This window comes from Aptenodytes forsteri, unplaced genomic scaffold, assembly GCF_000699145.1.
Source record: "Aptenodytes forsteri isolate BGI_AS27 unplaced genomic scaffold, ASM69914v1 Scaffold61, whole genome shotgun sequence".
In the NCBI taxonomy this organism is placed as follows: domain Eukaryota; kingdom Metazoa; phylum Chordata; class Aves; order Sphenisciformes; family Spheniscidae; genus Aptenodytes; species Aptenodytes forsteri.
The window spans coordinates 2276985-2289955 of record NW_008794443.1 but is presented as its reverse complement, the minus strand read 5'-3'; the positions used below and the strand labels follow the sequence as shown (position 1 = coordinate 2289955).

At 36.7% G+C, this 12971-nt stretch overlaps 1 protein-coding gene across 1 annotated transcript in view; it reads left to right on the top strand.

The window, feature by feature from the left end:
• Positions 1-12971, top strand: part of VPS13D (vacuolar protein sorting 13 homolog D) — a 111156-nt gene that overhangs the window by 44382 nt on the left and 53803 nt on the right. The window contains exons 41-56 of the mRNA XM_009289605.1: positions 465-570; positions 922-1074; positions 1709-1844; positions 2871-2918; positions 3686-3836; positions 4473-4683; positions 5807-6054; positions 6724-6915; positions 7536-7662; positions 8520-8662; positions 9391-9521; positions 9763-9938; positions 10068-10191; positions 11030-11265; positions 12021-12129; positions 12769-12929. Of these exons, the coding sequence (XP_009287880.1) occupies positions 465-570; positions 922-1074; positions 1709-1844; positions 2871-2918; positions 3686-3836; positions 4473-4683; positions 5807-6054; positions 6724-6915; positions 7536-7662; positions 8520-8662; positions 9391-9521; positions 9763-9938; positions 10068-10191; positions 11030-11265; positions 12021-12129; positions 12769-12929 (2452 nt within the window). The remainder of the gene's footprint in view (positions 1-464; positions 571-921; positions 1075-1708; positions 1845-2870; positions 2919-3685; positions 3837-4472; positions 4684-5806; positions 6055-6723; positions 6916-7535; positions 7663-8519; positions 8663-9390; positions 9522-9762; positions 9939-10067; positions 10192-11029; positions 11266-12020; positions 12130-12768; positions 12930-12971) is intronic.

Sequence of the window (12971 nt, the reverse complement as noted above, 5' to 3'; positions counted from 1 at the left end):
AAAGTCCCATTTAAAGAGGGTACCGGGTAATCCCGTATTGGTCACGTTAAATAGAGCATAAATCTTAATTATAAGTGAACATGTGTTTAATACTTTATGAGCATTTGTATGTACGTGAAAAGTTACTGATTATGATTGGGTTTTTAGTTAGGTTTTCTACATGTTAGTTATAACTGGAGGCATAGTATTTTACAAGACTTGATATGAAGAAACAAAAGAGCACACAGATTAAGCTCAGTTCCTGGGGCGGTTGATGTAGGGCAAGACTTTCTGTTTCCTTTGTACCATTTCTATAATAGTTACTACATTTTTAAATGTTTTTAGTAATCTGTTATGCTGTTTCTTTGATCTGTTCTTCTTTAGTAGTGCAGGCTGTGGTTCTCCAGCCATTGTGTCTCATCTTACATTAGCATTTGATGAATGCTCTTACAGGCATTTAGACAAATCTTTATTCTGTTTTATAGCTGAAATGAAGACTCCAAAACGCAGGCAGCCGTTTGTTCCATTTGCTCTTAGAAATCATACTGGATGCACGCTGTGGTTTGCTACCCTAACTACAACACCTACCCGGTAAGAAGCTGTTGTGGGATCACTTTGACAGTATTTGTCTGGCTTCTCTAACATGTCAGCCAAACCCTGTTGTTTTCAGTGCTTTCGTTTTCTTGCAGAGAAACATAGGCAACTCCCAGTCTTTCTTAGTTAAGAGCCTTTTCTTTGACAGTGAGATAGTTTTACTGCTAAAAAAAAAAGGTTGTTTTTTTTTTTCCAAGAGGCCCAAGAGAATTTGAAAACCAGTCAGACACATTCATGATGTATATGTGTTTACTGCAGGACTTCTGTAGACTGAGGCAGACTAAAAAGCACTTGTTACTTGAAGTAGTCCTTTTGTCAGTTTGTAAAATGATGTGATTCTCTTCACAGGGCTGCACTGTCTCACAGTGGGAGTCCAGGTGTTGTTCCTGAGGAAAATGGGACATTGCTGGATGATGCCCATAATGTCAGCGAATGGCAAGAAGTTACCACTGGGGAAGAGATTCCATTTGAATTTGAAGCCAGGGGGAAACTCAGACACAGGTGAAGGGACCAGGCTGTGAGATGTGTTTTGACACACTCATATATGGAACACATATGATCATAGTTGTGAGGGCACTAGCAGATATTAAATAAAAAGTTGTTATTTTTTTAAATCTCCTGTTAATGTTTTGTTTTTAAATATTTAAAAGTCATGTATAGAGTGAAATGATCAGTTGTCTAGTAAGCAGCATATATTGCTATTGGTGGCAGCTGTTCCTAGGCGTGAGTTGGATCATTATGAGCTTTTAGAAAGACTTAGGGACCTCAATTACAAATAAGATGTCCTTTATCCTAAAGGACTGGGGAGGCTGGGGCGTTGGTTGTTGAGCATAAGCGTTATCAGTGTTAAGAACTAGAAGGACTTCCTAACAAATATGTAGCATACTTTTATTTTCACTTGTACGACATAGTTGTACTTCTGTATGTTCATTAGGGAAGGTGGAACAATTGAACAGATGTAAAATCAGGTCTGTCTTTATCCATGAAATGGAAAAACTCGAGACCTTTTTTTTTTTTTAAACGCTTCAGTGAAATTCTTTATTTAGAATCCAGAGGATGTTCTTGGTTTGAACTGTTTGGCGTTTACACTGTATAATAATGGTTAATAGTAATTTAACTTGATCTAACCTGGTAGGCACACACACGATCTAAGAATTCATCAGTTGCAAGTGAGAGTAAATGGCTGGGAAGAAGTCAGTCCAGTATCTGTAGACAAAGTTGGAACATTTTTCCGATACGCTGCACCAGATAAGAACTCATCCTCTTCTACTGTAAGTTCTGATTTAGAGTGTTAGTTTTAATAGAATATGTAATTTGAGAGTAATGATGTCTCCAAGATTTTGATCTTAAAGCAGCTGCTGTTGTCTGATTGTCTTCTTTCCAGTTAGCTTGGATTGGGAGGGTTTGGAGATGCTGGGTTCCTAACTGACAGTTTTACGCATAACAAAAACACAGACAGAATAGTCAGCAGTTAGTCTGTGCTTAGCAGTCAGAGCTTCCAATGGCAGAACTAATATATTAGTGACAGTGCCATGGACTCATGGAGATTGAGCTTTAAATCAGCACAGCATTTCAGCAGCTACTTTTATTTCTTCTATTGCAGGAATGCTTTTCATGTGTTTAATTTACTTAAAATAAACAACACTGGCAATTTCCTGTAAGCCCAGAGATTGTTGAAATATGTGGCTGCTTAGACAAAATATACTTGTCATGAAGGAAAAATGCAATTGTAATAATCAGCAGGCTGGCAGTTGGTGGTTGAGGCTCAGTGATAAAAATGATCTTGTGGATTTTGAAACTAGTTGTTTTGAGACTAGCTACTGAAAATTGTTGAGCACTGGAGAAATTGGAAGTTGAGATCTTTTTGGTATAAAACAGGATTAGAATCTAATTTCATGATACTACTGACAAGCGCCAGTAGTCTCTTATTTGAATAATTTCTGATGTTTTCATATTGAAGCATAAAAAGCATCATCTTTCTCTGTAACTTGATTCTTGAAGGACAACGATGCAAATTAATGAGAATTGCTGTTCAGGAACATCTTCTGTAGCTTTTTCCTTTTTTTTCAACAAACCTTCTTCCTTCAGCTTCGTTTCTTTTTAAAGCAGTATTACAAACAGGTTTTGCTGGTATAGTTCTGACATGTTTTCCAAGCTGTATTGAAGATCAGAAACACAAAGTGATGAAAGTATTTAGCTTATTCTTCTGTAGTAATGTTCTGTATTACAATTGAGAGTAAGTTGAGTTCAACTTAGAAGTTGAACAATTTTAACTTTCTTGTTTACTTTTCTCCCAGCTTGGAAGCCCAATAAGTAGAACAAATATAATACATCCACAAGTCTACGTGAGTATATATTTTCATTTTTTGAGAGCTACTTAAATAAGACTAGCATAATTCTACAAGTGAACTGGCTTCTCCATCCTTCTAAAACCTTTTCAATAGAAAGGAAACAAAAGTCAAGCAAACAAAACGAACTTTCAAATCGGATCAAGTATTTAACATGACTTACCATTCCTCACCCATGTAAATTGTTGTTTGAAGAATGGGTCTTAAATTCCAGTATGTGAATTCCAGCATGTGAGCCCATATAAAATGTGGTTTTCAGGATTGAAGTGGCAATGACTTTGTGTAATGTAGGAGATGAAACACCACAGTAGAAGGGCAGCTAAAAGTGAAGAAAGTATGACTATTTTAAGAAAGCTCCACCTTATTTTTTAGTTTTGACAGATAGGAATGATGAGTGACTGTTAATTATATGAGGCTTGGAATTCAAATTCCATGAATTTATAAAATAATGTAATAGTGAGATAGCGTATAAAGTGTTCTTTTAGGATCTGTGTTGCTCTTATTTGAACTTGCATCGTTTTGAAAAAAATAGTGGAGTTAGTAGTATTTAGAATTGCTTTTTCATAGTTAATTTTATTGTGTTTTGAGGAAGAGGTACAGGATTGTAAATCATCATTATGAAGCTGTATATACATTAGGCGTTGGATGTAGTTGGACTCAGTTGGCAAGTTTTTACTCCAGCAGTTACTGCTTCAAAATTGAGGTGTCCCTCTTCCAGGTATAATCATTACCTGAGCTTTTTAATGCTTTTAAATATCTTCCAGTTTTCTTCATTGCCTCCAGTTCGTGTGGTATTTGAAGTTACCATGGAAGGTAGCGCTCGGAAAGTGATAACAGTGCGCTCAGCCTTGATTGTGAAGAACAAGCTGGAAACACCAATGGAACTAAGACTAGATAGTCCTTCTGCTCCTGACAGTAAGTGTTGTATGTTCCTTCCATTCTATGAGGAATCTTTAGCTTCCTCCCCAAGAAGATTCACCGCTGCCTGTAATGGTTAACAACAGAGTAGAACTCCCTGGAGGGGAAATGGCTAATCTTAAGAAGAAAGCGATCAGCAGGGTAAGCTAGAGAACCCAGTAGGATTTTTCCTTATTGTTCAGGTAAACGGGGAAAGCTGAGACTCTGTAAAGACTGAATCTTATTTCTGTATGTAGCATGTTGTGTCTTTTAGCGGTAGTCTAGAAGGTTTCAGGTGTTAGCATGCAAAGGTGCAATCTAGAAATGTAGTGATATGCTGATAATGTGTCCAAAATGTAATAAATGAGGTCTTTTTGAAATAAGCATTTTCACTAAAGCACCCAAGGAGAAAGAATTTGAATTCCAGCAAGTTTTTAGTCTGTTTCCAGTTTCAGATTTACACACCTAAAATTGTCTGCTGCCAGATAGTTAATAGGGCTTAAAGCTGGTGTTTGAAACATGCATAAAGTAGCTAGTGTTTTATGTTAAAACGGAATGTGTTGCTTCAAAAATTTGAGACTTGCTAGTTGAAAATTTTATGCTTTTCAGTAAAGGGGCCTGTTTTGATATGTGTATTTTCTTCTCTGGTTGCAGAACCTGTAGTTCTTCCAGCAGTTATGCCGGGAGATTCCTTTGCTATTCCATTACATCTTACATCTTGGCGTTTGCAAGCCAGGCCGAAAGGAATGGGAGTCTTTTTCTGTAAGGCTCCAATTCATTGGACTAATGTTCAGAAGACAGCAGAAGTATGTAGCAGCAAGCGAGAGTGTCATTCAATGGAGTCTGAAAATAGCCGATTTTTCAGGTAATTAAGACCTAATTATTTCTCTGTAAGCTGTGTTATCTTCTTCTGATAAATGAAATACTGTGAAAGTAAATAACAGGAAAGAAAATACTTAGAGATGAAAGCTTCTGCAGTTTAATGGGATGTTTTGTTTGGTCTGTTGAATAATGAGAAAGCATTGAAGCATAACAGCTATATTTCTGTGGGGCTCCTTGAAGCCCCTTTGACAGGGCCTGTTAGCAAATGTCTGAGAATACAAAGTAAGCACACTATTAGTATTTATTGTAAAAAAGAAAAGGTTAGAAAATAGAATGTGACATGTTAAATTATCTAGTCTGTCTCACTGAGAATAATGAGTGGTTTGCCATAGCGTGTTCACAAATACTTGTTCTTTGTCCTGGATGTCCTTTAGTCTGTTCTAAGCCCAAAAATGTTGCTGCATAGTGAGGACTTCATGGAATTTTGTAGTTATCTGATAGGACGGATTTAGGGATGCTCTCAATTTAGGAAATACTAGAATAGAGATTATGGAAGTTACTTCAGGAAATGACCTTTGCGTACTATATAGTTACTGCTGTGTGTCAGTTCCATAGTTCATTTCTTAATATGCCGGTTTTGAACGTGTCACAGGAAGGAAAATTAACAAATTATTTAAAATGAAGGTTTACTTATTCAATTTTTTACTTTAACTAATGAAAAACTCAAGTGTCAGGTGGCCAAAGCAAGGATATATCTACTGGGAAGAAGGGCAAAGAACATGATTATAATTTACTTAACTATTTAAAACTCTTCTTAGTAATAGTTGATAACATGCTTCTGTGAGTTTATGGAAGTTAGTTTTAAAGTTGATCATCTGTAAAAGCAATTTTCTGTTAGGTCTCTGAACAGACAAGTTTTTTTGAGTGACTAAATTAATTCTTTGCTTAAAATGAGGAAACCCCTGTTGTCTTAATGTTAGGCATAAATACAAAATACCTTATAATCGAACTCTAAAGTGATTACGTGGAGAACAATTCTAAATGCTGTTTTTGCTATCAGTCCTGAAGTTACAGCACGTTGTGGGATTTAGTGCAATACACAAAGACAGGGTTCAATTATTCTGTCGAGTTCATTGACTACTTCTCCTATATGTCTGCCTTCACAGGTTTTGTGTGGCTATAAAGAAAGAAAATTATCCGGATTACATGCCTTCCAACATATTTTCTGACAGTGCTAAACAGATTTTCAGACAGCCTGGGCATACTATTTATCTCTTGCCAACGGTCGTAATCTGTAACTTGCTACCTTGTGAACTCGAGTTCTATGTTAAAGGAATGCCAATTAACGGGACGTTAAAACCTGGCAAAGAGGCAGCATTGCACACAGCTGATACATCTCAGAACATTGAGCTTGGTAAGGTTCTTTTTCAGATACTACTTTCTGATCCTCCTAGAGGAGTACCTCAGTATAACTGTTTCTTGTACAAGGAACTATGGTGCAAGAAGTGAAAAATGAGAAAATTGAAAACACTTATGTGATTATTTCATTGGGTTGCAGGGTTTCTTACAGTTAATAACCAAGTGCACGCATCCAAAAAAAATACTAATATTGCCATCATTCCCCCAAATCTGTCAGCTGTCTTGATCTGTTCCTTATTCGGCTCTTTTCTCATTTTCCTGAGAGTGGAAACTGGAGAGAACAGTGATAAAGAAGGGAATACATCAAATAAGTTCCCAACGTTTTGGGTGGTTTTGCTGTTTTCTTTCTGACAGAAAAAATTGGTGTTGAGAGTACGTATGGAATTATTCAACACTGGCTGGACTTCTGATGCCTAAGGCAGTAATTAGCCCTAAGCAGGGTTCTTTACAGAACTTTTTTTGCTGCTTGTGACTTAAATTGAGGCATTTCTTCATGAGGTCAGAGGTTACTACACTGGGCAGATTTAAAAGTTAATCTGGGTAAGCTGTATGAAATATTCAGGAAGATGAAGCCATATGAAACACCAACCTGTATGCTTATCAGAAACTAATGTTTCTGTGTGGGTGATGTTTGGTTTGGTTTTGTTTCGTTTTGTTTTCGTAGGGGTATTGCTAGAAAACTTCCCGATCTGCAAGGAGCTGTTGATTCCTCCTGGGACACAAAACTATATGGTGCGGATGCGATTGTATGATGTCAACAAGCGACTACTAAATTTGACCATAAGGATTGTATGTCGTGCTGAGGGTTCTCTAAAAATACTAATTTCAGCACCGTATTGGTTAATCAACAAAACAGGTAAGTTTTTACAGTATTTTCTTTCATAGCTGTAATCATGAACTGGGAAATAAAGATTTTATGCAGTGTTTTGATTTGCTTTCTAGCCAGATAGCACTTTTAAACACTACTTAAGAGGAATCAAAGTTGCAGGAGTTTTTTTTTTTAATTTTTTTTTTTTTACAGTGCCAGCAGCTACTGTTTGATGAATGTTACAGCAGGTAACTTAGACGTTTTAGTTGCTATATTGCAGATTTTCAAACATGAGCTATTGTACCTCTAAATAAATCAACATAGATTAATCACTGTTAAAATTGTGGTTTTCAAAGACTGATATGCCTTGAGAAAGCAACAGGTCTAATTTGCAGTTATTCTATGTTAACATCCATTGGCACTTTCAGAGCTACAAGAACTCCTTTTCTGCATGGACCAGACTCCGTGGCTCGCAGCTGTTAATAGGTCTAGCTGTTAAACAGGTTAGACGAGGAATTGAAAGGAGAATGCATGCAGACTAATGGCTAGTATTACAACTGAAATATTTTAGATTGTTCCTTAATTTGAAGTAGTTTTTACCATTCTCATTTTAATTTGTGCAAAGGTGAAGTGTAGTTTGACACTCCATTTTTTGTGTTTACTTAAAGGATTGCCGCTTATCTTCAGACAAGATAATGCAAAAACAGATGCTGCAGGTCAGTTTGAAGAGCATGAGCTTGCTAGAAGCCTCAGCCCACTTCTATTCTGTTACGCTGATAAAGAACAGCCAAACTTGTAAGTAATACCACAAGAAGAACAGACAAGAAGGAACCTTAGGAAGTATGAAAGTAATTCACAGAGGATTGGGTGCTGATATATTAGTATGAATATCATGTTGGAAAAGTCTTTCCCTATTAAGATGACCTGTTAAGTTACTAAGTTTCTAAATACCAAAATAAGCATATTGGATCTTTAGACATTTCCTACTGAAAACTCCTTGGTTGGCTAGTTCTGTTGCGTCTGCAGGCTGCTTTGGTTTTATTTTGCACGTTTTGAACTCATGCTTCTTTTGTAAGAAAATCAAAAACCTTTATGAAGAGACTTACTGAGTTGTATAAATTACTTTGTTACCACTAAAAACCCCACTCCAAACCCCTATTCTAAACTCTGAATATTAATAGAGAAGTAGTAGCAGGAAGTCCACATGCAGCAGAGCTATTGTGGTTCTGATGTGAAAGGAAATGGCATGGCTTTTTCCATGAAAATACGAACATGATTTAAAGTAAATCTATCTGAAGTGTTCTGGGATTTTTGCTCAAATGAACAACAGTAAAATTTATCCCCCCCCCAATATTTTTTTTTTCTTTCAAAGAAAAAAGACACACAAATGTTGTCGTGGTTAATCGGTCTGAAAATTACCAAGCCTTTTACAAGAAATGGTCACTGAGTCTTGACCAATATGTTAAAAGAGCTTATGGCAGACATGCAGAATGAATTACTCAAGAAGAGATTTATCGTGGCTTCTAATGCTTTTATATTAAAACACAGGTGTTCTTTTTGTAGCTGGGTATGTGTTTGATCATCAGCATCATGTTGATATCTGATCTTTCATTTAAATGAGTAAATCCTTTGTGTTTTCTTCTTACCCTTAGTTGTACAATGCGGGTTGGAAAAGGAATCCATCCTGAAGGTATGCCTGGCTGGTGCCAGGGTTTCTCCCTGGATGGCGGTAGTGGTGTCAGAGCCCTTAAAGTGATCCAACATGGAAACCGTCCAGGCCTCATTTATAACATTGGTATGTGCTGATAGGAACATTTGAGAAATACTGTAGAACTTGGGAAGACATGATGTCAGTGACACAGGAAACGAAACAATGGCAGCAGGGAAACATATGTTGTTAAAGGTTTTTAAGAGTCCAGAGAAAATTATTAAACAAAAAAATAGTATTCTAAGTATTTTTACGTCTTTATTTTGAATTTCATTAGCTTAAAAATAAGTTTTCGGTTATTTCTATTTTTACATTTCATCATTGAGTGTTAATAACTGCATTTAAAAACTGTTCTTTCTGTGTCTTTATTCCCCCTGTATGTTACTTCTAAGTACATTTGAAATCCCACCGCATTACTGTCTTTGATTATTTTGACTGTCTATATACTGTAACCATTCAGCCATGTGCTACTTCTGTGGGTTTTGCTTTGTGGTGCCTCTGTAGGCTGATGTGGAGGAGCGCAACTTCTGTCTTCCTTGTGCTTCTAGTATATGTAAAGTACAATTTCTGCAGAAGCTTTTTCTTAATTGCTTATGATCTCTAAATTGTACTTGAGAAACAGAGGGTAACAGATGGCATAAAATTATGTTTACTGTTTAAAATAATGTTTCAAGGTATGGCAGTGGTATGGCAGAAACAGTGCATCTCAGGAACCCAAGAAAAAGAACTTCTGTTATGTGAAATATATTGTGGCAGATGTCTTTTGTTTTCTCTTGTAAATAATAGCTTTATTTTTAACTTGTTTTTATTACTAGGTATTGATGTTAAAAAAGGCCGAGGCCGTTATATTGATACATGTATGGTAACATTTGCGCCCCGTTACCTGTTAGATAATAAATCAACCTACAAGCTTGCCTTTGTTCAGCGGGAATTTGCCAGAGGTCGGGTAAGATGCTTCCTTTTTGTTACTTGTTATTACAGTACCTGTAGTTAGTCACAGCAGCTTCTAACCAAAAAGTTAGAATACTTGAAAGTATTGTTGGCTGGTTATGAAGATCTTTCTCATTATTCTAATACCAGCATCCACCTAACAGAATAATAGCTGTGTTTGTATTTGAGAGGTACATAGATTAATACTGTATTTTTTAATACCTATAGGACATGTATTTACCAATTTCTATTACTAGGGAACATCCAATCCCGATGGCTATATCTCCACACTTCCTGGTTCCAGCGTCGTGTTCCACTGGCCGCGTAACGATTATGATCAACTATTATGTGTGAGACTAATGGATGTCCCAAACTGCATTTGGTCTGGGGGCTTTGAGGTCAACAAAAATAACTCGTTCCATATTAATATGAGGTAGCTATTATATATAAATCTTCTGTAGCATACTTCCATTTTTTGATAGAAGCAGCTGTTTAACACTTACGAGTGCGGGTAACGCAGATCAGAAGCCTGCCTCTCTTGAATTTGTTTGTTCTTGTTCAGGGACACCCTGGGAAAATGTTACTTCTTAAGAGTAGAAATTACTCTTCAAGGAGCCACATACCGCATTGCGTTCAGTGACACAGATCAGTTACCGCCACCTTTCCGCATAGACAATTTTTCCAAGGTAAAAGAGAAAAAAAATCACTTTTTTTTCTTTCATTTTTAGTAAAAAAAGAAAAGTAGAAGTTCTTTTTTATTTGTTAGAAGAGGGAGCTGACTAGCTTGTGTAATGAAATAAAATGAAAGTGTGTGTGGCAAGAGGTTATTTGTATATAATAATAATAATTTTCTGAAATTTTAGTAAAAATTGGTAGTACTCAACTACCTCTTGTTCAAGTAATAGTGCTAACATTGTGGCTTTTATGAGTGCATTAAAAGTCTTACAAGGAAGAGCATTATTAGTGATGAGAAAATTGTGCTAGGGTGATAGTTTGTAATCTGTTCTGTGTTATTTTCAGCACTTGAATAACCTGTAAAAAGAATTGGGGCTACTGCTGCCACTTCCTTCCTCTCTGTCTTTTGGGCTTCCATGTCAGTGATTATAAAAATCAGAGAATTTACTTTGCATATTTTACAGTAACTTACTGACTGCCTAGTGGTCACAGCAGGAGACAGAGCTCTTAATAGTTACTGGTTCTCATTCTGGATTTTGGTACTGAACTGTTAAATAAAACTGGGCAAGTCTCCTAATTTTGATTAGGAGGGTTTGAGATGCTACCATGGGACTAAAGACATTTTGAACCACGGATGACAGATAAAAGCAAAGATGACATTTCTCATCCCTTTGAGACTATCTTTAATTGAGACTCGAATGGAAGAAAATGCATATGAAACCATTGGGGAGGAAGTGAGCTGAACATGTTTCAGTGATCAACTCCTGAAAAATGAACAACTGATAGCAAAAAATCTGTCTGATTAACAATTTCTGTGTGAAACTAAATCCTCTTTCATAACTGTTACAGGTCCCAATTGTTTTTAATCAGCACGGCGTTGTCGAGCCAAGACTGTACACTGAAGTGAAGCCCATGACCTCTCTGGATTATGCATGGGATGAACCTATTCTGCCACCTTTTATAATGCTGACAGTTAAAGGGGCAGGCTCCTCAGAAATCGTCTGTAGCATGAATGACTTCCAAGATAGCAAGCAGCTTTACTATGAAAACTTCATTTATATTGCTGCTACATATACTTTCTCAGGGTAATTCTTTATCTATTAGATGAAAATATTTTGAATGTTCATGGTGTTCTTTAGGCTTTACATTAATATTCTCTTAATGGTTGCTGTTTGAAAGTTTTTCAAATGCAACTAAACTTCTGTCAACCTTGTAGCTAGCAGAAGAAATGCCAAAATTCAGTTGAGTCTGGCAGTCGTTAAGCTGTGTATCTTACCTTGTTTGGTCGTGGTAACTAAGCTTTATAGGTGCAGCTTGCCATTGTTTATTTTGTCACATAGTGAGAAAGATTTAGCACATGGCATCTGCTGCGACTCCAGTGTTTGATCTTAGAAGGGCAGGGTCACATCTGGGGACTTAATTTCATTTGGTGGATTAAGAACACTTGACTACAGGACATACCTATTTATGACATGCCTGTGAATTTTGAACTTGCGCTAGTTTATATGCTATTGAAAACAGCCACAGGAGATTGATACATGCTTTGTTGCTTTCCTCAATATAAGGTAGAAAATTTTCTTTGGAATTCATCTCATTTGCCCGTGAAGCTCCTAGTCACAGTGAGAAATCAAAGCCCCTTTTAAGAATGTACTCAAATTGACAGCTTACACTGGTAATTCCAAAAATAACAAGAGGGGAAAAAAACCAATATAAATTTTTGTCTCATTGGCTATATTGGAAGCGTAAGCTTCCTCGATTGGATTTTGGTACAAATCTAATTCAGTCTACAGAGGAAGCAGCTACTCTGAATAAACATGATGATGTTTTCTTGGTGTTCTAGTTTACAGGAGCCGGGTGTAAGACCAGTTGCTTCGAATAAGGATGCTGCATATGCAGAGCTTGTCCTTGATGTTTCTCCAAAGACTCAACGAGTTGTACTGAAAAAGAAGGTACCAAGACACATTGGATTTTATTAAAATGCTGTTGCTATGCGCTGCAGTAAAATCATATGCTGGGAGAAGGAAAAAATAAAAACATTTTCATGGCAACTTGTAAAGGGTGGAGACAGACTCCACTGAAAGCGACAGGTTATTGCAATTCAGGTTGCTTGAATTATGGTGGTGCTTTCGTATAAGACTTTTATGGGGTAAAGGTGACAGAAAGGGGAATTGGGATAAAAGTAGTAAGGAACGTTGTAAATGCCTCTAAGACAACCAAGTGTGTTAATTGTATGTTGGAGGTTCTAATGAAGTTACAAGGTAGGGCATGCTTCCTTTCTGGTTACATTGTAAGCTAAGTCTTCTATTTCTGGAGCTGTATTTAAATAGAAACTGTATTTAAATATTGCTGAGATTAAAAATAGCTTGTAAATACAGCTCTGCATCTAACAATGCTAACGTAGGATGCATATTCATTGAATATCAGAGTTGAATTAGAAGTTTTTATACAAACCAGTTTCTAATTCGGGGCTCTGAAGTTATACGAGTCATTCCAAGAATTATAATTCAAAGCATCTGATAGCAAAACAGAACAGAGAGATTTGCTCTGTACTGCTGTGTTCATTTAAATGTTGAATTTTTATGCAACAGGAGCCAGGAAAACGATCCCAGCTTTGGAGAATGACGGGCACAGGAATGCTTTGCCATGAAGGTTCTTCAGTTCCTCATAACCCCCATAAACCTTCTCCTCGGTCTGTGGACTCTTGTATGATTTTAGATATTGCAGGTCTGGCAGCTGTCACAGATAACAGGTATTGCAAATACAATTTCTCAGGAAACTGGTGTAGATTCTA